This window comes from Pempheris klunzingeri, chromosome 13 (assembly GCF_042242105.1).
Source record: "Pempheris klunzingeri isolate RE-2024b chromosome 13, fPemKlu1.hap1, whole genome shotgun sequence".
In the NCBI taxonomy this organism is placed as follows: domain Eukaryota; kingdom Metazoa; phylum Chordata; class Actinopteri; order Acropomatiformes; family Pempheridae; genus Pempheris; species Pempheris klunzingeri.
In genome coordinates, this window is record NC_092024.1 from 23,595,810 (window position 1) to 23,617,708 (window position 21,899).

Genomic DNA, 21,899 nt, shown 5'->3' on the forward strand with positions numbered 1-21,899 from the left:
TAGATCAACCTGTAATAACACGACATAATTTATTAGTGTTTTTATATTTCGCATCAACAATCTACAGCTGCAAAATAACTAAAGTTACTGGATAAATGTAGAGCAGTAAAAAGTACAACACTTGTTGCTGTGCTGTCACTGGTTGTATGATGTGATGATACACAACCATGGAGCAACAGGGAATCTGTTTAGCTTGGAGAATTTTCTGCAGTGTTTAATTTAAGTGTTTGTCTAATCCTCTAATTCTTCTAGGTTCTTTAGCCATCTGAGCCAAATCTATCGACTACACGCCTCAAACAGAAAACACAGCTCAGAGCACAACTGATATCCACTAACAAAGTCGTTATGGTACAGTGCAGCCGGATAAATTCTCATCTGAGAGCGTAAATAAGCAACATGGTGCCTAAAAGACGGTGGTTAACAAGTTGTTCTAGCTGTTCTACACTCTGAATGTACTGTGTACACTATCATCTAATCTTTATAGCATTATAGCAGGCTGTACAATATCAGAAAACAGAAGATCAGCAGCTGCCTAACAAAGTAAAATCACGTGAATCGACATGCACACAACCACAGCTGACAGTCTGACAGCTTTGGGGGAGTCTTGAGCTCCTAGTTTACCTCAAACTGGAGACAAGTACTGGTCGAAAACCCCAGAGCCAACAAGTCTGATCCTACAAATGTTCCCCAAATCTTCAGAATCCAGCAAAGAAATCTCCAACATCATCACCCGTCCTTCAACTGCTCAAAAGTTTGAGGTTCAGCTGTAAAAACTGAGTGGATTATATATTGATATAAGGATAAAAGATGGCAGTGATCATTATATCGTGTCGGATGGAGCATGAAGCTGTAATAGTGCGAGTTAGTTACTAACAGTTCTGACTAACTGGCTGAGTCCGGCTGAGTCCAGATACTATTGATGATAGCGGTACTGATGCTGATACTGAGCCTCAGTCATGGTGCAGGAAGAGTACGGTGAGCAGAGAGGCCTGGAGCATCAACAACATGAGCTGGTTTGCGTCTCATTTTCCACGTCGGTGAGTATGAACGGGACAAAGTAATAAACAGCAGAGGCAACTTTTTTTACTGTTACTGTACAGCACACGTTCAACACATCAGCACTGAGGCATCTGAGAGAGAAAGATATAACAGTGGAAACATGGCTGCAGGGAATGAAGCGTACAAACACACACACACACACACATACACACACACACACAGAGAAGCAACATGAACCCTGGAGGCAATCTGAATTACTTTCAGTGTAAAAACTACCACTTGTTAAACACTCTAAAACTTTTTGTCATCTCTATTTGTATTTCAAAGACTGATCTTCCTCAACTCTAAGTAGTTTGCATGAGTAGCATAATTCATTATTTGCATAGTGGCAACATCACATGTATATATTGTGTAATATTAGTGTAAAAACACTTCTACAAGTCTGCATGTTTTATGGCTGCACTATTACATCAGTGTGAATCCTGATATATTTCAAAACGTTCTCGGGATCTTGAGGATAATGACGCTTCCCTCTTTAGGTAAAAACATGTTGCTGCCTTATATAGCTGCTCTAAAATGAATAAAAGACAGTTTCTTAATAAAGAACAGTCCATATTATTAAAAATATACTTTAACAACTTAATTTGGCATTACAAAACATCAAGAAGTCATAGTTCATTACATATTCTGCTTGAAAACACAAACAAATACATCTATACTCACTCAAGTTGGGCCAATATCATCCATATTACTGACCAATAATAGCCCATCACTGAATATTATCTTAGCATATACATCTGTCCATAGTTCAACACTGACACGTTTAACATGTCACAGATCTTTAATAAAATGAAAAATTAACTGAAAGGAGCTTCTCAGAAATCCACAATCAGCCAGCCTCTGATTCTCACACTCATAGAAACAAATATCGGTTTAATGCACCACAGAGGTTTGCCACACACCGTCTGTGCTTCTCTTATATTCCTGCCCAGGTGAGTCTCCACGGGGCCTCTCTCTTAATACGGCAAACTTCCCCCAAACACAGTCAGCCGAGAAAGAGGCTCAAAATAAACAGAAGTGATTGTTTTCAGCTACTGGAGCAGCAGCCAGGACCCCGAGGCGTCGGCACAAAAGGGGCACGATCCGTTTTAACACAAATTAACAAAGCAGAGCGTTGGCAGCAGCAGCAGGGGCCAACACTGTACAACCTGGAGCTAGATATTCACCAACGTTCGAAAATAATGTTCTTACTTTGGAGCATGGGGAGAAAAATAGTGGATGAAAGCCAGCAGGGTTAGCTAATGATGTAAGCTCTGATGTTATGTAATAAAGCTGCTGCGGCGAGCTGCTCTCAGCAGCTTCCTTCCAGCTCCTCGTCCTCAGCCTCCACCCTGATGGTCATTTTCAGCCTCGGTCTCTCCACCCTCAGCTGCACACCAGCCTTGGTTCCTCTTTTGACCTTATTTCAACTCCAGCTACAGACCTGAGCTGCTCTCTGCTGCTCCACATTCGGACACGATTTCACTCTGTGGTTTAAAAAGCCTGACCGTGTTCAGTTTGCATGATAGGAAGAGCTCCCTGCCTCTGTGGCATCTTTCTCCGTCTTACTTCTTGTAATTGATCCCGTCAAAAGCTCAAATTTGACCCCCGCCCTCCCCTTCGAGCTGGATTCTGTTCCACATAGTTACTTCTTTCTGTCCATTCTCTAGCCCCCGTAAGGCTTTAGCAGCATTTCAATGAGCAGGTCTATTGGAATATAATGGTTTTTTAATGGCAGTGAAATAACTAAATTGTTTTCTTTTTGTTCTTTTTCCTGTTAAAGACCAGGTTGTCTATGCAGTAGACAGAAGTGATTGGTGCTGCACTACAAATAACAACAACCAGAATGCACTGTGCTACCCTCACCGGCTGGCGGTGCTTGACTGTCGGCTGCGGCGGCCTCTTCCTCCTCCACACACTGTAATTTCTCTGGACTTGGCTCATTTTAATAGTCCCAAATGTGTGACTCCAGTATTAAACTATCAAAACAGTGGGCAGACAAAAAAAGTAGTATCTGTAGTATCCTGGAGTCATCCAGCGGAGAGCTGAGTGGGGTGCAGGCAACATGGAGGAAAGGTAAATGTTATCATTTGCATTTACTACACATGTTGTAATGGTACAAAGCTGGATGAAAATCAACATAGTGCCCCTTTAAGCACACTGGCTCTACGTATAACCGTCCTATAAACAGCAGAAAAGTGCATTTAAGAGATAAGAGAGACTTTATTTATCCCACACTGGGGAAATCCACTGCAAAAATAAAGTGTCAGAAACAGAAGTAGTGCAAAAACAAGGGACATATCAAAGTATAAAACGTGTGTGTGTCACACAGGATATTGCCAGTGGATGTTATAAGTGTCACACAGTGGTAAGAAAGTTTAAATTTAGTTGCAGTACTTTAAGAAGTTCCTGTGAACGTCCTCATGAACGGAACCATAAGCTTTCCACAGCCAGCTACTAAAAGTGTGATGTGAGGAACCATGTCGAATCATAATGACAACCTTTTTATGCAATGAGACATTAAGTAAAAAGAGCATTTACTTCACATTGGCAGCAATCAGAGTCAACAAATTGCCGTTGGATCCAAATGAGGCAGACTTGCTGATTGGAGTCTGTCCAGTGAGGTTGTTGGGTCAAATGCTGTAGATTTGCTGGATTGGAAGTAATTAAGCAGTTAAGGGAAACCAGTCAAGGCCAATTCTGCTGGGAACTGAATTTACTTTGAAACTGGCAGAACAAAAGGGTACAAAAGTAAATGACTGTATAATTAACTACTCAAACAAAATAAAAGAATAAAGTATATGTCGCCTCTTGACAAGAGTTTCCATCATTATTTCGGTACCTGTGCTCATCCTTAAGAAAAATTCAGGCAAGTGCTTGTTGGTAGTTTGGTCTTTAATAAGACTCTGTTTGATCTTGGCTTGTTCTTAACCTTTGTGGTTTTAACTCCCCAGGACTAAGGAGGTGTGGGCTGTACTTTGGCCTCTTCTCACACTCCTGCTGCAGGTTCTTGTGCATCCCCTCTCTCTGATGCCACAAACCCAACCAGCCCTCCGCAGCCCTGCCTGCTTCTCTCCAGCCACAGCTTCAAAGGCCTCCCCTGGGACTTGGACGGTTCCCAGCTCATATGTAAATGCCTCTAAATTAAGTAGCCACAGGATGGAGCATCGCTGATGAAAAGAGCACGAGTCAAGAGCGAGCAGCGCATGTCAAATCATGGCTCATAAGCACCTGCTTATCCAAACAAAGCCTGGTGCAGCGAGACAGCGCATAGACGAAGATTACGCGTCCACCGGGATGCTCCTTTCACAGCGCCGACTCTTTGTCTCGTTATTCTCAAAGCTGAGGACGCACTGTCGCGTGTTCCTGACAGCACTGGGAGCTTAGCGTGTTTTCAGGGCTCAATCCAGCGAGCAATAAACATTTAAAATGTCTCAGGTCTCAGGAAAAGAGCGCCATGCTTCAAAATTTAGTTTTCCATTTGTCACTTTGCACCAACAAACAGGAGCCAAAAGCCGAAGCTTCTCCGAGCAGCAAAAGCTGAAATGTAAAAGTACTTTTTGTGTAGTTTTTAATCCTCTCAACATCTGAAGCACGAGGATAAATGTCAAAATCGTTTTTGATATTTTAGCGCCACAAAGTACATTTGTGGTTGAACAGCTTTTGGGGAGGTTTTTCTACTACTACTTGTGGGGATTAGTAGAGTCAGACAATCGAAGCAAATCAAATTAGCCAAAGATTGTAACATGTTGAGCCAAATCAGCAGCACAGGAAGAAAAACGTTTACGAGGAACGACAGCCAACCCCCCTGGAAATTATGTTTGAATATTACTAAATAGTTTTCAGAACCACATTGTGGTGACAAACGTCATCGCTGCCTGGATTATGTCCAGAGACAATGTTTGTTTGAGTGAATAAAACAACACATTTAATGCACCACGCTGGAGTCTCAGGTTCAGGTGGAGGGAGGACTGTGGCACCACAATCCAGACTGTCTTTGGTTAGGTTTAGGCAACCAAAGCATGCTGGCTAAGGATGGGAAACATCTCAAGTCACTCCTGACTTTTTCTGTATGAAAACAGATCGTGATCCTCCCTCCCCCCCAAACCAAGACATTAAAAAGTCAATTGATACATTCAGTATCAGCATTTTTGCTGAAGTTAATTAACAACTTTTCCTCATTAAGCTTAAAAAAAGAATAATTGGCATCATGTTTCCCTCAAAATGCTTTTGCTGTTGCAAATTATTGCAGCTGAGAAGGTGATTTCTAGCACAATTCTCCTAGATTAACCTCGATCCTTTCACTTCATCATTTCGTCCATCTCATTTAATTGATCTTTTTCTTTTTTGGTGTAGCTCATAACATTAACGATGGCTCCGGTCCATTAAAGTGTCCCAGTGAGCCCCTGACAGTGGGCCAGCATGCATAACACCAGGGCCCTGAGACTTGACAGCTGATTTCAACCACGATTATGTTATTAATTGCGCCTCTTGTGCTCTTCCTGCGGTGCCGTGTCAACATGTCTGCCATCTCATCTGACTGCTCTGTGCAGCGTTCACACACTGTGGCCAAAGTAAAGATAATAACAAATGTCCTGCTACAACGTGCCATCATTCATGTATTATTCCACCATGTTTACCGGCACCACTACAGCCCTGATAAACACCGCTTTGTAACGGCGTTGGTGTTAATACTCAGCTTTCATCACGGCTTTGCAGCCGTCTTGACATTGACTTGTTTACACTTCTGAAGCTCGTTTTGCCAAGTGTGAGCTATCACAGCAGTCAGAAATTCCACACATCTCCTACTCCTAACTACAACTATAGTAGGAGGCTCAGCGAATGGCTCTTTTCCACTCAGCCGAGCTCATATTACCATCTGTACAATATGGCACAGTATCATTGCATCCCCTCTCAAACTTCCACAACAGCAGGGAAATGTAAATTCCATATATTTATGTATGGATAAAAATAAAATCTAAATTATGTGTTAATTAATTATATGACACCGTTGATGATGCATATTACAATGCACGCAGCCAATTACGCCACATAAAGGATGCTATTTCTGAACGGCCATATGGCAGGACTTAAGGAACAGAAAGCCCACTTCAAAAGAAATGCACAGCAAGACTGGCAGAGTGGAAAACTCAGATAGATGGAAGAGAAGGAAAGTCTAAGTGCTGGCACAAGAAACAACTCAAAGGGCCAATGTGGATAAACGGGATGACAAAACGTTGGTGATATGTTTTGTATTAAACTTCAGTTGGGAGAAATATCGCCATATGAGTGATGTATTTTGGTCTCTTTTGGCCAGATGGAAACTAAACACACGCAGAGTTCGAGCACCTACGGTCCCAAACACCAGCAATCAGCCTCACCCGCTGGAAAGATCAGCGAAGCTCTCAGGGGAACATTTTCACTTAATTCTTTAAGATTTTATTAAACCAGCGCTCTCATCTGTAGCCACTCCATCCTTCTTTTTTATCGTTTCTACCACACAGTCTTCCTCCCGTCTGACAGTCTTCCCTTGAAGAGTCATTTAGCAGACACATTAAACTCCACCTTCCCTCCCTCCGTGTTAATATCCCGCCGCTGACTTCCTGGTGCACAGCTGGCTCCCGGCTCCGTCAGCTCGCCCGGCCGTGGTGGAGGCACTATTCACGCCACGCAGAAAGGTCAGCTTGGATTAGACCTTTCTGAGCCGCCACGGCGCCTGCAGACGCACGCTGTGAACTCCCATCGGCCTGCCAGGCTCCTCCGTGACAGCAGGTGGCTTCAACACCCCTGGGGGGGATCCTCCCTGCCTGACACCAAAACAAACCCCCTCCCGCCACCAACATTAACGCACACAAACACACATTCTGACTCCTCACACCACTGCGGCTGCAACCTGAGGGAGCATCAGCACAACTCCTCGTGAGGATGTTACATCATTTGTTGCCGTTTTGCAGCCGGAGCACGACTGCTTCGGTTGTTCTGCCGATGACCTGTAGGTGTCTACGTGTAGGTGTTGCTGTTCTTGTATTTCCAAATTGTGAACAGGAAGAAGAGCAGCAACAAACAGAGAGAAGTTCTTACACCTTTAAAGAAGATTCTGTTTTTTGCACAACTTGTAGATCTCACATTTAAAACAGCGGTCCGACCAACAAGCAACACAGAGGTTGTAAACAAACCCCATGGCCAAACATTACATCAAAGTCTTCTCCAATATGTTCGAGCTGAAATGTTCTGACTCGAGAGCCGAGAGTTCTTGGCTCCATATCGTAAAGCAGTCCCTTTTGTCAGGCTGAATCCTTTAAAGTGGCCTCAGTCCAGCCGCTTTTAAAGAACCCGCACCTAGACCTGAGCAAACCAGAACATCACAGGAGTCTCTCCAAGACGCAGCACTGACACAGCTCTCCTCAGGGTCACAAACGATAGCCACACTGGCTGCTGACACCCAGGTGCAAATAGCATCTGCCTGAATAAAATGACTGATTAAGTGTTTTAGCTACAAATCAAGCATATATGCTATTTTAAAGTATTGCTGTGTGAATTATCTTTAGGCTCTTCAACAGAAAAACAAGCAATTTGAATCAGTGTTTGATCAGTTAATCAAAGAAATAATCGCTAAACCACAATTCCAGTTCTACACAATGACATTGAGTAAAATCTTACCACCAACAGTAATGGTAACCAAAAAATCTTTTAAGTGGTCACCTTACATTCAACTGAGGCTAAAAAAATATGCATCAAGAGGTTTCCATGTGTGCAGATTGTCTTCATATGGTCAGAAAGATGAGGAAAAGAGCGCCACGCTTCAAAATTTAGTTTTCATTTGTTACTCTGCACCAACAAACAGCAGCTAGAAGCAGAAGCTTCTCCAAGCGGCAAAAGTTAAAAAGTAAAAGTACTTTTTTAATGTAGTTTTTAAATCCTTTTCAACATCTGAAGAACAAATGTAAAACAGTTTTCGTAATTTTAGCGCCACAAAATACATTTGTGGGGAGGTTTTTCTCCTTCAGACACATGAAATTCATAAAACATAAATATGGAGTCCTCACAGTGTGTGTGTGTGTGTGAGTACGTGAGTTGGCAGCGCCTGCACGTCTACAGGTTGGCACGGCTCGGCAGAGAATTGAAACCTGCATAAAAATACAACAAATAATGGTTCCTGCCTGCTTCTGCCATCAGAGACGGCAACAGTGGAACTCAGACTGCAACGCGCCTGTAATAATCTCTGTTTCCTTTCACACTGCACCTAAAGCCGCCCACATTCTGTCCTCAGTCAGCATCCATCTATTCTCCCAGTTTGTTAATACGGAGAAGCAGCAACAGAAACGTCAATTTAGCAAAGAGGGGAAGAGAGAGTCCGACTCTGTCCTCTGTGGTGGCTGGAAATTTACGTGCCATTGATTTCCTCTCAGCCCGTCTTCCCTGCCCGCTGCTGTCTGCCGTCTAAAAAGGCAGCAGCAGAGAATCTCCACCCAGCAGGATCTCATTGAATCCGTCAGCGAGAGGCCGGAGGACGAGAGACACCTGAACCACAACGCAGCGGCGCTCCAGACACCCGGAGGATCCACAGCACAATACACCATTCAGTGTGATGGAGGCCAGCAGCGGGAGAACAGACACGGGAAACATGCCGAGGAGGTTTAAATGTTAAACCGAGACATACGGGCTCAATGCTGGCCGTGATTCTAACATGAATATTTCAGCCGCTGACGTCAGCTTTCAGCTGCATAAAACATTTATCTTCTTTCTTTCTTTATTCGCTCAATAATGTTTTCTGTAACTTAAAAGAAGTAATCTACCCCTGGGAGGGGGGGGGCATTATGCAGTCAAGTCCTTCATGGCCTGTTAGACATGTTCAAGGCTGTAATTTGCCCAAACTTAACATTATCCTGCACCACCAACGGGAACCTCTTGTTTCTGACTGGCTAACTACTTTTCTACATCCCTGCTGATGGTATTAAACAGCAGGTAACCATAGCAACAGCACTCATAGAAAGTAATTTGCAGGTTAAACCGACACTTTGTGGTGTTTTCTAATCTATTATTTTCTTAAAAGGAGAAACCGTGTCGAGCATTATTGCACTTTATCAAGAGAAAACAACCAGAGCTGTGACAAATGAGCATTATTTCCATTATTTTTAGCCAGCGAGGTCTCACCCACTGTTGGATAGATTGCCATGAAAGGTTGCCTCTTATTTCTCCTCTTGCACCACCATCAGCTGAATCTGTATTTGTTCATATTGTTGAAAATGTCTCATCAAATTAGCAAGAAGAAGAGTTTGGTGATCCCTCAACCTGAGCGCCGTCCTCAGGTATGGATTGGTTTGTCCAATATTTGTACTCAACATACTGTTTAATGACCAAATGCATGCAAAACTAATGATGTTCCCATCAGCCTCAGTTTGTGTTTAGTGCTAATTAGCAAATGTTAGCGTGCTAACATGCTAATCAGAGAGCTGTTACCATGGCGATATTTTCTGGGTTAATTGTTTAGTCTATAAAATGCCACATTCTCAGAGGCCAAAGTTTATATTGGACATACAGTTTGTCCAACAAACACAAAGATATGCAAATTACAATATTAAAGAAAAGCTCAATGCATCATCAGTAGGTGTACATATATTAAACCATAAACCTTATGTTGTGGTAACCACAGAATAATCCCTGAAATACAACCAACGTCATCATGTTTTAAACTCAAAATAAGCAAGAAACTGCCCAGAGCCGCTAAAAACCATTAAAGTCAGTAGGCTGTGTGTCTGAGCTTTAGTGTGTTGTGTTGTTCAGGACAGAAATAACATGCTGAGGGAGGTGTGGAGTGATTTTTTGGCATGTAAAATTAATAGATGTTGAAAATTTTGCTGCTGGCAGCTTAAATACTGGTATTATTATTATTATTATTATTATTATTACTGGCATTCAAAAGCGCATGTGATTAAGCCGCCACTTGGCAGACACACACAAACACAGCGTGTGCACAAGCCTGTGCATGCAGATAGAAGAAAGTGTGATTTTTCTTTTTTATATATATAGAAATCACACTCTCACTCATGAAAAGATTTAACGGTCAACCACAAAAAGCTGAGATGCACAAGTAAAACATTCATGGACTGAATTTGTTCTTTTTTCTTTCAACATTCAATAGATTAGTCCTCCTAGTCAGGCTGAGCTCTAATTAATTCAGCGGGAAATCAAGTGGAAAATCATCTTTAATAGACTTGAGGCCATATTGATATAACTCCTCAATATCTGACGGGTGTAAATGGCCGTGAAAAATACTCAAAGCAGGCCTGAATCCTCGCAGGGCATCACCCACAAATCAAACAACAGGTTCAGGGTCAAAATACTCTCATTCAAAGACAGAAGTATGTCGGCCAACGGTTTCACATCAATTAGACACCGAAGCTGCTCAAGATCAATGTGCTCTGTGAGAGCTTGTGAGGAAAAACATTAGACATTAGATTTCTCTACCAGGAAACCATCAATATCAGCTTTTGTTCTTGTGACTGGTGACACTTGGTGTAACCACAATCCAATCATCATTATACTTTGTCCAAATTCAATTCTGCATGCTAGAAAATTCAAATACGCCCACGTGACCGTAGAATTAGGAGGGTATTGACTTTTATTAAAGATCTTTTATACCAAAGGCCCACTTAAAGAATAATTCTAATTACTCTCCACTAGCTAATAATAAAAACAGCCCACCCTCATTAAATACACTTTATGTACGGTAGGACAACACAAAGCATAATTAGGAAATTAAGAAAACATCAAAACAAGACACAAGACAACATACATGCAGGTATTTGATCATGAACCACGATGAAAAGTCAGGGGATCACCGAAGTCATTGGATTACATCATCTGGCGACCATGAATGTCCAAAATTTCATGTCCATCTGTGTCAAGATGTTTCAATCTCAACCAAAACAGTGGACTAAACAACCAACCCCTTCCCTGGAGCCTCATCGGTAGCTTGGTGAAAAACTGTGCCCCCCCCCCCATGAAACCTCCAGCGTTTGTAGAACCGAAGCCAAAACAACAAATTTAGTTGTCATTCCTCCTCATTTTTAATTCAAGAGCTACTTCCCCATTTCTCCAACCAGAAACATCCTCTTGTGTCTGAGGAGGGAAACAGTTGGACACATCAGATCCAAACGCTTCCTCAAAAAAAGCTCAGGTGTCAAACGCATCACATTTACACCTGGAATGGGATATTTAATCTGGATAATGACACCTGATCAAAGGCCTCTGTATTTACACAAGTATTCTTATATGTCTGTGTGTCATTTACACAAAGTAAGCCATCTGATCGCATTCAGCACCCACTTAAACCTGCATGTTTCCTGCTCTGGATCAGATATCCACACACAAATCAAAGTTGATACCAGGTGTACATGAGGCCTCACGCACCCTCTGAGCCCAGCAGCTGGTAGCTGGACCAATCAGCAAGCAGCAGGAAACTGTTGACATAATGACACGATGATTCATCACCTCTCGACACCATTTACACTCTAAATATAACATAAAGCTCAATTCTGCAACATCATGAAACACTTTTTTGCCTTCAGCAGCCAATTGTGACACATAATTTTACTTTAGGTGATCATTTAAAGGTGCAGTGTGTAGGATTCAGGGGAGAAATGGAATATAACATTCATAATCATGTTTTCAGAAGTGTATAATCAGCTGAAACTGAGAATCATTTCATTTAGAACCCAGATTTTGACAAATGGAGGTTCACAGTTATTATTCAGTGCGAGAAAAATCCTACATTCAGTTGGTTGATGCCACTAAATCCTACACACTGAAGCTTTAAATGACTCCAGAGCGGCGGTCTAAAGCCCAAGTGGTCTGTGGTCCTGACATATCTCAGGTCAAATCATCCATTGATTGACACGAGCTACTGACTCCATCACATTTTGATCGATACTCGTGGGCACCATCCCTGAACCAGAACACATTCCACTCTGAGTCTTCCTAAAGTCAAAACCCTGAGAAGGTCTATTACTGTATTCTTTGTACTTTGGAGCACATGACTCCGGGGGCTCGGTACACAGAGGACTGCCAAGAGGAGGAGATATGAAAAGAAAGATCTTCTTTGGATGGATGCACATCAGTCTACGGGCCTCCACGAGGATTTTATGATTCGGTGCGATGCTGTAACACAAGACTGTTCTTTTCTTCATTGCTTATGTAGAATTTGGGGGCTATGGTTCATGATGGTGTCTGCCTGACAGCCCTCCACAACCCTGTGTTCTATTTCTGCTTTGAAATCCTTTTTTATTATATATCTGGGGATCTCTGATTAATGATGGCTCAAGCTTGATCCTTCTCAAAGCCCCTTTTTACTATGTTATGACATTGTATGGAGCTACTATAAGGTGCGTTTCTCCACCTTTTTTAGTATTTTATAACCACCAAGAGGTTTGTTGCACATGCCTATGATGATAAAGGGATTAGTTGTTTCTACCTGCCTGTCCATTGCTGAATCAAGTTTTCTCTAATAAGTCTGTAACACTGCATAGATCTTTTATCAGTCTGTACTTTAAACACTAAAAAGGAGTCTTTGCCCCCCTGAACATGTTCATTTTCAGCCATTCACCACTGAGAAAGCCATCCAAAAAGCCAAACCGTACCTCATCCACGTTCTCAAAGGCGTTGATGATGTCGTAGGGCAGGCAGGACAGCAGGTCGATGACGAACCAGGTCTTCAGGTAGTTCATGCGGATGAGCTTGGGGTCGGAGATGACCTCTCCGCCAGGCCCCACGAAGGTGGTGTGGAAATTGAGGACGATGTCCACCAGGAAGATGACGTCCACCACGCTGTCCAGCACCAGCCACACGATGTTGTTCTGCTTGGTCTTGAAGGAGACGTTGTAGGGCACCATGATGGCCGTGTAGAAGGTGAGGATGAGGATGACCCAGTCCCACGTAGTCTTGAAGGTGCAGTAGTGAAGGATAATGTGGGGAGGCGTCTTGGGGGCCTCCTGCTTGTACTGCGGGAGGATGTCTGAGTTTAGCTGCAAAACCTGCAGATGCGAGAGAACAAGAAACGTTTACTCGAAGTTTCCTTTTACCAAGGTACCCTTTAATTAACACTCATTAAACCACTCTATCTTAAAAACAACGCTAGTTTTGAATTGATGATTCAAATGGGCGTCATGTCGACTGTGACTGACTTCAGCTGCCAAGATTTTAATTTTACACTTTAGATATTTCCTTTTTCAACACTTACACTTTCATTTTATTCAGTTTATTTCATATGTGTAATGTTACAATGTGTTTAAACACAGAATATTTACCGTATGTATGCAATTATTCTAAACATTAGGTATACCAAGCATGTTGAGTTAATTAAAACCATTTTTAAAATAAAGTTAAATTATGAATACACCATAAAATATGGCCAAAAAACTCGTCTAGTCAAAAATGCAGCAAAATAAAACAAAAAGCAAAGAACACAAACTTTGGAAAACAGCCTGTTACTGCATCTTTTACATTTCACACACTCAGAGATGTTCAAAAAGAAATGAAACTTAGTTTATCTCCAACTAGATCAAATATGTGGACTCAACAAATTACAAAAAACTTCCATTTGATCTTCTTTTCATTTGTCAGGATTTCTGGCCCAGTTTTCATATCATACTTCAAACTGAACAAAAAGATAACAAACAGGATTCACTGATTAATTCAATGTATTTTACTGCTGTATAGTAAGAAATCATATTTGTAGTTGTCAAATATATTTGTAATAAAAGATGTCTAGAATTTGGTTTCACCATGTAAATACGCTCTAACTGAAGGGGAGATGAAATTAAATTAGTGGAAGAGATGAAAGAGGGAAAAATAGGAGGAAAAAACTCAATTACATAGTTTTTTTTTTAGTCTAGTCATAGTTGCCCCCTGCTGCTATGTGTGAAGGTGTAAAGAGAGAAAGGAAACAGCATATAAAAAAAGATTTGTGCTGCTTTTCCTCCTTGGTTTTCATCTGTATTCGTCTCTTTTGTCGCTCTTTGTGACAAAACTGCGTAATGAATAAATTTGGCTTGAAATGAGACGAAGACAGAAGAGGACAGAAGTGAGGAAAAGGAAATAGGATGAGACCGAGAGATGAGTCGACAAAAAAACAAAGGAGAAGAAAAAAGAAGAGCCATTATAATAGGCGGTGTGCTGATGATCACCCCCGCTGAGCTCGGCCTCCTCTGCAGGGTTCAGACGACATTAAATCCTGCACACAGCAGTTTGATTTCCTCTGCAGGCCACACAGAGATTACACATCAACCATTCAACTCATATTCAATCATCTGCATTATTCTGTTTGTATCCAGCTGCGACAGAGATGAACTGCAAAACGGTCTGCAGCCCCAAATATATAATTCAGTACATGATTATACTTTCTAATAAATCCTCCTCATTCCAACATTTGGAAAAAAAAAATGTCTACCAAATATATTTTCACCAACAGATATAATAACTTTCTAGTTTAGTGGTGATATTTATTAGTTTAATAGTAATAATACTTACATGTAGCTATGAAACTGCTCACACTGCTATAAATACAATGATGGTGATAATATTCAAGCTATTTTCTACTGTAATTAATATCGGAATGTAAAAGTGGTCGTACAATTTCTTTAATACTGCTACATGTGTGACTACTTCAAGGGATTCCACTACTACAACCACTACCACCATCATTACTACTACCACCAGTAATACTACTACCACCAGTACTACCATTACTACCACCACTACTACCATTACTATCACCACTACTACCACCACTACTACCATTACTATCACCACTACTACCACCAGTACTACCATTACTACCACCACTACTACCACCACCAGTACTACCATTACTACCACCACTACTACCACCAGTACTACCATTACTACCACCACTACTACCACCACTACTACCACTACTACCACCATTACTACCACCAGTACTACCATTACTACCACCACTACTACCACCACTACTACCACTACTACCACCATTACTACCACCAGTACTACCACCATTACTACCATTACTACCACCACTACTACCACCAGTACTACCATTACTACCACCACCATTACCACCATTACAACAACCATAACTACTACTAATACTACAACCACCACCATTACTACCCTTATAACTACTACTGTTACTGTCACCACCATCGACCATTCAGCTACCAGTTTTTACTACTTGTACAGTTGTCACTTGCAGCTCTACACTTGTATTACTCCTGCTACTACTATTACTACCATCACTGCTGTTATCATCATTACTTATCTTAGTACTATTACTACTAACACTTCCACTGCTACTACTGTTGTTGCTGCTGTTACTTGCCACTGCGTTATCTATAACTATTACTGTTATCATTTGCACTTCTACTCCTGCTACTACCAACGTAATTACTACACCACCACTACTAGGCATCTGTTACTACTTGTACAGTTACTACTTGCACCTCTATACTTGTATTACTCCTGCTAGTACTAGTCCTATTACTACTAATGTTATCATTAGTACTACTGTTAGCACCTCTAATGCTACTATTGCCATTAACACTATGATTATTATTTGTACTTCTACTCCTGCTGCTGCCAGAATAACTACTATAATAGACTATAACGAGTTATGTTATCAATACCACAATGCTAAAATGACAAATATCAATAACAGCAATAGCAGCATCTTCATCCCACTCAGAGGCGTCGGCCTCGGTTAGCCTCAGTTAGCCCCATTTGTCCTCACAGCGGGACTCGGTCTGATGTTAAGTAACACGGCGGGCCGGCAGAGCTGATGATCAGCAGCAGGCTTCATGACGCTGGAGCTGCATCTCATCTAATCCTCATCATCAGAGCTGCCAATCAAACAGCCCCTGGTCAAGAGCAGCACCGCAGCTCAAAAATGAGACTGCCAATTAGGAGCCCAGAGGCATTGTGGGGGGGCGGGTGGGTGGGTGCAACTCTGCTTATGTGACACTTGACAACGTCCTCGACAGAAGACGCCAGCTGTGCCTTTCAGGAGCAGATGGATCACCTGCGATATCTATTGAGGACGTTATGTAACCCTCTCCCTCATCCAACGCCGGGCTGAGAACATAGGAAAGAGGGTGTATTAAGCTTGTAACTGATTATGCCTTTCCCCCTCCCTACCTCCATGCCAGCATTACTTCTCTCTTGTCTCCAGATTCTTCTCTTCCCTCCCTCCACATCTCTTTCTCTTACATCCTTCTGTCCGCCTTGCTGCCCTCCTCCCTTCACAACTTTTCTTCGGTCTCTTGTTCTTCATCCCTTAACTAATTTTCTCCTACTCCTTCCCATCTAAATCTTCTCCTTGTGGTATGTGTTTCCCTGTTTGCCTCACAACCCACCCCTTAGAAATCAAATTAAACAGGAACTCCAGGTTCGGTTCACACAAATTAGTGAAAATCGAACCTTTACCTGTCTTTACTCAACATAAACACACTCAATACAATATTGGCAGTTAAAAATGTCGTCATATCTGCTTCCAACTGCATTATCTCTCATATACAGCCACTATTTCTACTGGTTGTCTTTAGACAGCAGATATTTTAGTTATTTTAGTAATGGAAAAATATAGATTACAGATACACTGTGAATGGAAGAAGCCAAGTTACAATGACAAACTGTGGTTTTAGCACAGCCATGCTTGTAAATGTTCATTGTAGCAGAACTTTAGATTTGGAATTGGGCATAAAGTTGGTGGACTCTGAGAAAACTATGGGTTTAAGCTCAAAAAGCACTGGATACTACATTTCCCATAATGCAACTAAATGGCATGTTTCACTGCTTCACTTAGTTCATCCCTCCTGTCCTTCTCTTCTTTTCTCCCTTATATAATACCTTGTTTTCTCCTACTTCCTTACTCAATTCATTACTTACCCTTATTCAACTACCTCTCTTTGCCCTTTGATTTTTTTTCCTGTCTTCTTCCCCTGCTTCCCTACTTCCTTCATGCTGCTGCTGCTGCTCTTTTCATCTTTCCTCCTTTCCACCCCATCCTCTCTTTCATCCCCCGGCCTCCCCTCTTTCACTTTCTCCCCCCCCCTGCCCTCATCACCTTTATAGCGCCCTGAAAGTAACACTTTTGCTAAAACGCGCATCGCCTCTCGCCTCATGTGCTAAGTAGGATGAAACTCAAACAAATTCTGATTAAAGGCGATACACCTCCCTCAAAGCTCCATGAATAAAACAAGTGAGCGAGCTCTGGCAAAAGAAGACGTGAGCCATCTTCTCTCCACCCCAAAATCCATTTTCTAAATTTCTAGCAGCAGTCACAATCATTCAGAGTGCCCACAGCACCCTGCCTCCGTGTCTCCACCCGGCATGAAATATTAATGACACCCGCAGTCCACAGGAGCAGAAGGATGCAGCGTTCCCAAGAAGAGAAAGCACCGCTCGCTGTGTCAAACAACTGCAGCTCCAGGGAAGTTTGCATGTGAGTGCAAGGGAGGAGAAGGAAGGATGGATGTATCGAGGGCTCGGTTGTGTGTGAGAGTAGTACAGTATGCTCGCATGCCTGCGTCCGTCCATGAATGCATTTGTGTGTGTTTTGTGAGCGTGGTTGCTTTGATTCGACGGTCAAATGGTTTGAATGTGTTGCTTAATGTTTCATATGAGGAGTTATTTGTGCAGAAATAATGTAAAGAGCAGAGAGCTGAGGCACGGTTGTAGTGTGTGTGTGTGTGTGTGTGTGTGTGTGTGTGTGTGTGTGTGTGTGTAGATGTGTGTCCACGGAGGGCTGCAGTGGCTTTAACTAAACCAAGTCAAGTTATGAGGTCACTCAAGCCAATTTCGGCTGTTTTTTATCCAAGTTGGAGTGTTTTTGAGCATTGAAGCTCAAGCTGCTCCTTAAAAACAATATCTTTTATGAAATAATGCTATAATCACAGACAGTTAAAGTGCTTTACAGTAAACACAAGCACAACATAAACAATAAAAAAAACACACACAAACACAGAGTATAACAAAAAAGCAAAACTGACTTAAACAGATAAAAGCGAGTAAATAAGCAGGCAGCTCCAGCAAAGTCAGGAAATGCTTTCTGTTTGAAATATCTTTTAATAAAAGACTTGAAAGAAGACGCTGAATCAGACAGACAGTCTTAAGCATTTCCTGGAAACGTGACATTCTCTAGTGCCTGGTTAACAAAAGGAATTTGGGATCATATAAATGACTAGTATCTATACAGTTTGGGGTATAAAAAGGATTTTATATAGTTTAATTTTTTCTGTTTTCAGCAGCTTTTACACCATGAGCTTGGCAGACGAGTGTACAGTATGAGACTAGACGGGGAGGGCAGAGCATGTGATATTACATTACAGTGAAAACATTGGAGAGATAACCATAAAGGGAGAAATACCTGCAGAGATGGTAAATTTTCACGGCAGCAGCAGCAGCAGTTTTTGCAGTGCTTTAAAATGAATCATTGTAAAAACCATAAAGGGTCTAAATTCTAATATCAGGTGTGGCAGAAGACACTCATTTATCTTATAATATTGGTATTTAACTTCAAAAATAAGTTACTTCTTTTCAGGATGAAAGATGAAACGCATGAGATCACGTTTTAGGAGCTAATAGATCAGTGGCGAGACAGGAAGTGATATCAGGACTTTAAGCGACAAAAATCACACCCTTTGTTCCCATACTCATACTTCTATAACATTTCTTATGCCAGAGACAGATTTAGTACATCCCAAAGTATGCAAAAAAAACTCCAGGATGTCTTATTGCCTTCAGTTGCATTTAGCAGTACAGAATCCAGCATACTTTTCTGACCTCTAATCCTCTACACAGCGGTAGATACGTCAGATCGACTGACGTGCAGGCAGATGATAGCATTGACAGTGCAGTGACGTGCAGACAGAACATAGAGTCAGCAGCAGCAGCATGAAAATAGATTCACAACAAAAAAAAATACTTCTGCCAGCAAAAGAGAGCTCTGAGTGAGAGAGAACACGAACAAAATAATAATTAAGATAACCAACAACAACAAGAGGACATTTTTGATTTTGGGGAATATAAGAGTGGCTGCCACTGCTACTGTATATCCATGTGTGCTGCGGTTAATCTGGCCATGACATTTTGGATTCTGATAAACAGCGGAAGGGTCGCAGGTGGGTGAAATACCTGCAGTGATCCACCACAGCAGAAACAGGTGCATCACCCCCTGGACACTGTGCACATTTTATAGATTATTTAAATCTCCAGATACACTGACGGGATCAGTCAGGATCTTATGTTTATTTAAGTTAAGTTTAACACACACACACACAGACACCAGGTTGATGAAGTGAAATTATTTAGAATAAAGCCTCTGTGCTTCTGTTAAATACTAATACTAACTTTATTTCAGACACTAAAAGTTTAATTCTGCTTCCTCTGAGAGTTTTGTCTGTCCTGTGAAGTTTATAACTACAATTTTTAGTTTTGCTGCTCATCTTGTCCCACGATATTTGCTGAAGTGACATGTATACAATTACTGAAAGCAGCTTCAAAGTAAATTGTTAAAGAAAACACTCACATGATAAAGAAATCACATGGAAACAGCTTTTTGTATCTCCAAGGCAACTGTTTCTTCCAACAGTATTCACATTTTGCGCTACTGACTGATGGATATATGAGCATAAAGGTCACAGTTCAAGACACGATGTTATATCGAAGAAGTACGTACTATAGTAGAGAGAAAGAGTTTGCTATTTGGAACGCAGGGATAGACTGTGTTTAGGAACTGTCATGTTGTCCGTCCTTACAAAGTCAAGCCAGTATACAGAATACTTTGGCTTCATGTTTGTCCAGTGGGAGGAAGTGGAGATACATCGTCCATCTGTATAGACAGTCTATGACTTAAACCATTTCTACCGTGATGTTTAGTCATGTTTAGTCCACTATCTGAATATAGTTTTAACTGTCGTTGGATTGACGTTGGGTTTGTGCCCGTTTAGCTGATGTTGGATATAATTATTAGTTTATTTTAACTCCACTTCGGTAAACTTCTTGTTCTGTTTGCTTACAGAATCTTAATCCACTCATAGCTGAGGTCCATTAATGAGGTCTGCTTGCTGAAGCCAGCAAACTACAAAGAACTGATACTGCATCTGATCAAAGTATTGGACTTTTGGCCACATAACAGAATGATGAAGACCAAGAAATGTGGTTGGAAACTTAAAATGACTTCGTCAAACTGTTAATTTCAAGGTAATGAATGAAGTGTAATGCTCAAAGCTTGCATCAAAGTTTGCTTGAAATCACCTTAGATAAGTTTCACCAGTGAGAGAAACACGGGAACAGAAGTATTCGGCCACTGCGGTCACCTGCACTTTAATGAATCTGCAAACTGCTTTAGAGCAACAGTTAGAAAGAGTCTGTGTATTTGTGTGTGCATGAGCTCACCTCCGCCAGTCTGGACTGTTTATGGCTGACTTCATGTTTGCCTATGGGCGCCAGCTGCTGCAGCGTGTTGCGGTTGTTGGTGAGCGCACGTGTCAGCCGCGCAAACTTGGTCCATCCTGCAGGAATGAGACATTAAACACAGTTTACATCACACACACGTATCTACCACACCTCAACTGGCTCTGGGAATGCATGTCAGCGACGCAAACAGGCCGCACAATCTCAGCCGCCGTCGTTGATGCACGGTGGATTAACAAAATATTCCCACAGCTTCCACTTGAACTTGCCTCCAGAGGAGCAGGGTTTTTCACCACGTGGTTGTTTGTATTTACAATATACCCGACAGGATGCGAATGCAGCGCAAGTCCTGCGTTCATGGCAAACACCCACCCTGCAGAAAGTGTCCTTGAACACAACTGAATCTCCACCAGCTGCAGGGTTTCTGTCCGATGTGCTCTGACCTCTGTGTGGACGAAGGGGAGATTCTCCTTCAGGGGATCAATACCACAGGAGGCGCTGAAAATTCAGCATATGTTTGTCTTGTGAATATGAAACCACAGTGTGGGGGGGGGGGGGGGGGTGATTGTCTGCAGCCTAATTCTGAAGTTTCAAACCATTGAATCATTATTTTCTAGCCATGTGTTGCTCAGTGTGGTTGGAGCGTTTACCTTTAGTACACTACTACTGCTGCATACAGTGCTTGAGCCATGACTGTCTAGGAGCTGATCATCTGGGGCCAATTAGTACTTTTCTATGATGTCAAACCTCCATGTAAGACAAGGCCAGGTACATTTATTTGTAAAGCACATTTCATACCCAAAGGTAACCCGAAGTGCTTTACAGAGCACACAGGCAAGAGCTTAAGACACAAGTAATAAAAACAATAATAGCGAGCAAGAAAAAGCACCAAGAATATTAATAAAAGCAAACAGAAAAAGGCCCACAGAGTAAAAACAACTAACCATTAAAAATGATGAATTAACATACCCTATAATCATAAGGCAGGACAGTAAGGGAAGAAAATATCCCTTTAATTCACAACACATAATATTTAAATCAGTATTTTCCTCTGAAGGACTGCAAAGCTCAGCTGGATGGAGACAAACATTAGTGCATTAAGTTAATAACATACAACTTTCCTGAAGTGTTCCAGTAATGTGATAATAAAAATGTTCCCTAAAAGCATTAATTAATTAGGGATTCCAACTTATTGATCATCTGCCAGCACAAGCTGTCGCTCACTACTCAACTGCCATTTAGCTAAAACAGACATAGCATGTGGACTTTTAATGACGTATACTCGATCAAAGCATGTATATTTCCTGTTTTCTTCCTTTAACGATAAGTTCTTGCAGCTTTACCTTGTATATGTATACTTGTACCTTTAAGTTTTTCATCTCTTGTTTTGGTGGCTGAGTGTTATATTTATAATG

General features: G+C 41.7%; 1 protein-coding gene across 1 annotated transcript in view; it reads right to left on the reverse strand.

Annotated features, from left to right (window-relative positions):
• The window catches only part of kcnh5b (potassium voltage-gated channel, subfamily H (eag-related), member 5b), a 131,321-nt gene that overhangs the window by 85,591 nt on the left and 23,831 nt on the right, over nt 1-21,899 (reverse strand). Inside the window, exons 5-6 of the mRNA XM_070843043.1 lie at nt 20,467-20,582; nt 12,678-13,070 (exon numbers count right to left, since the gene is read on the reverse strand). Coding sequence (XP_070699144.1) covers nt 12,678-13,070; nt 20,467-20,582 — 509 coding nt within the window. The remainder of the gene's footprint in view (nt 1-12,677; nt 13,071-20,466; nt 20,583-21,899) is intronic.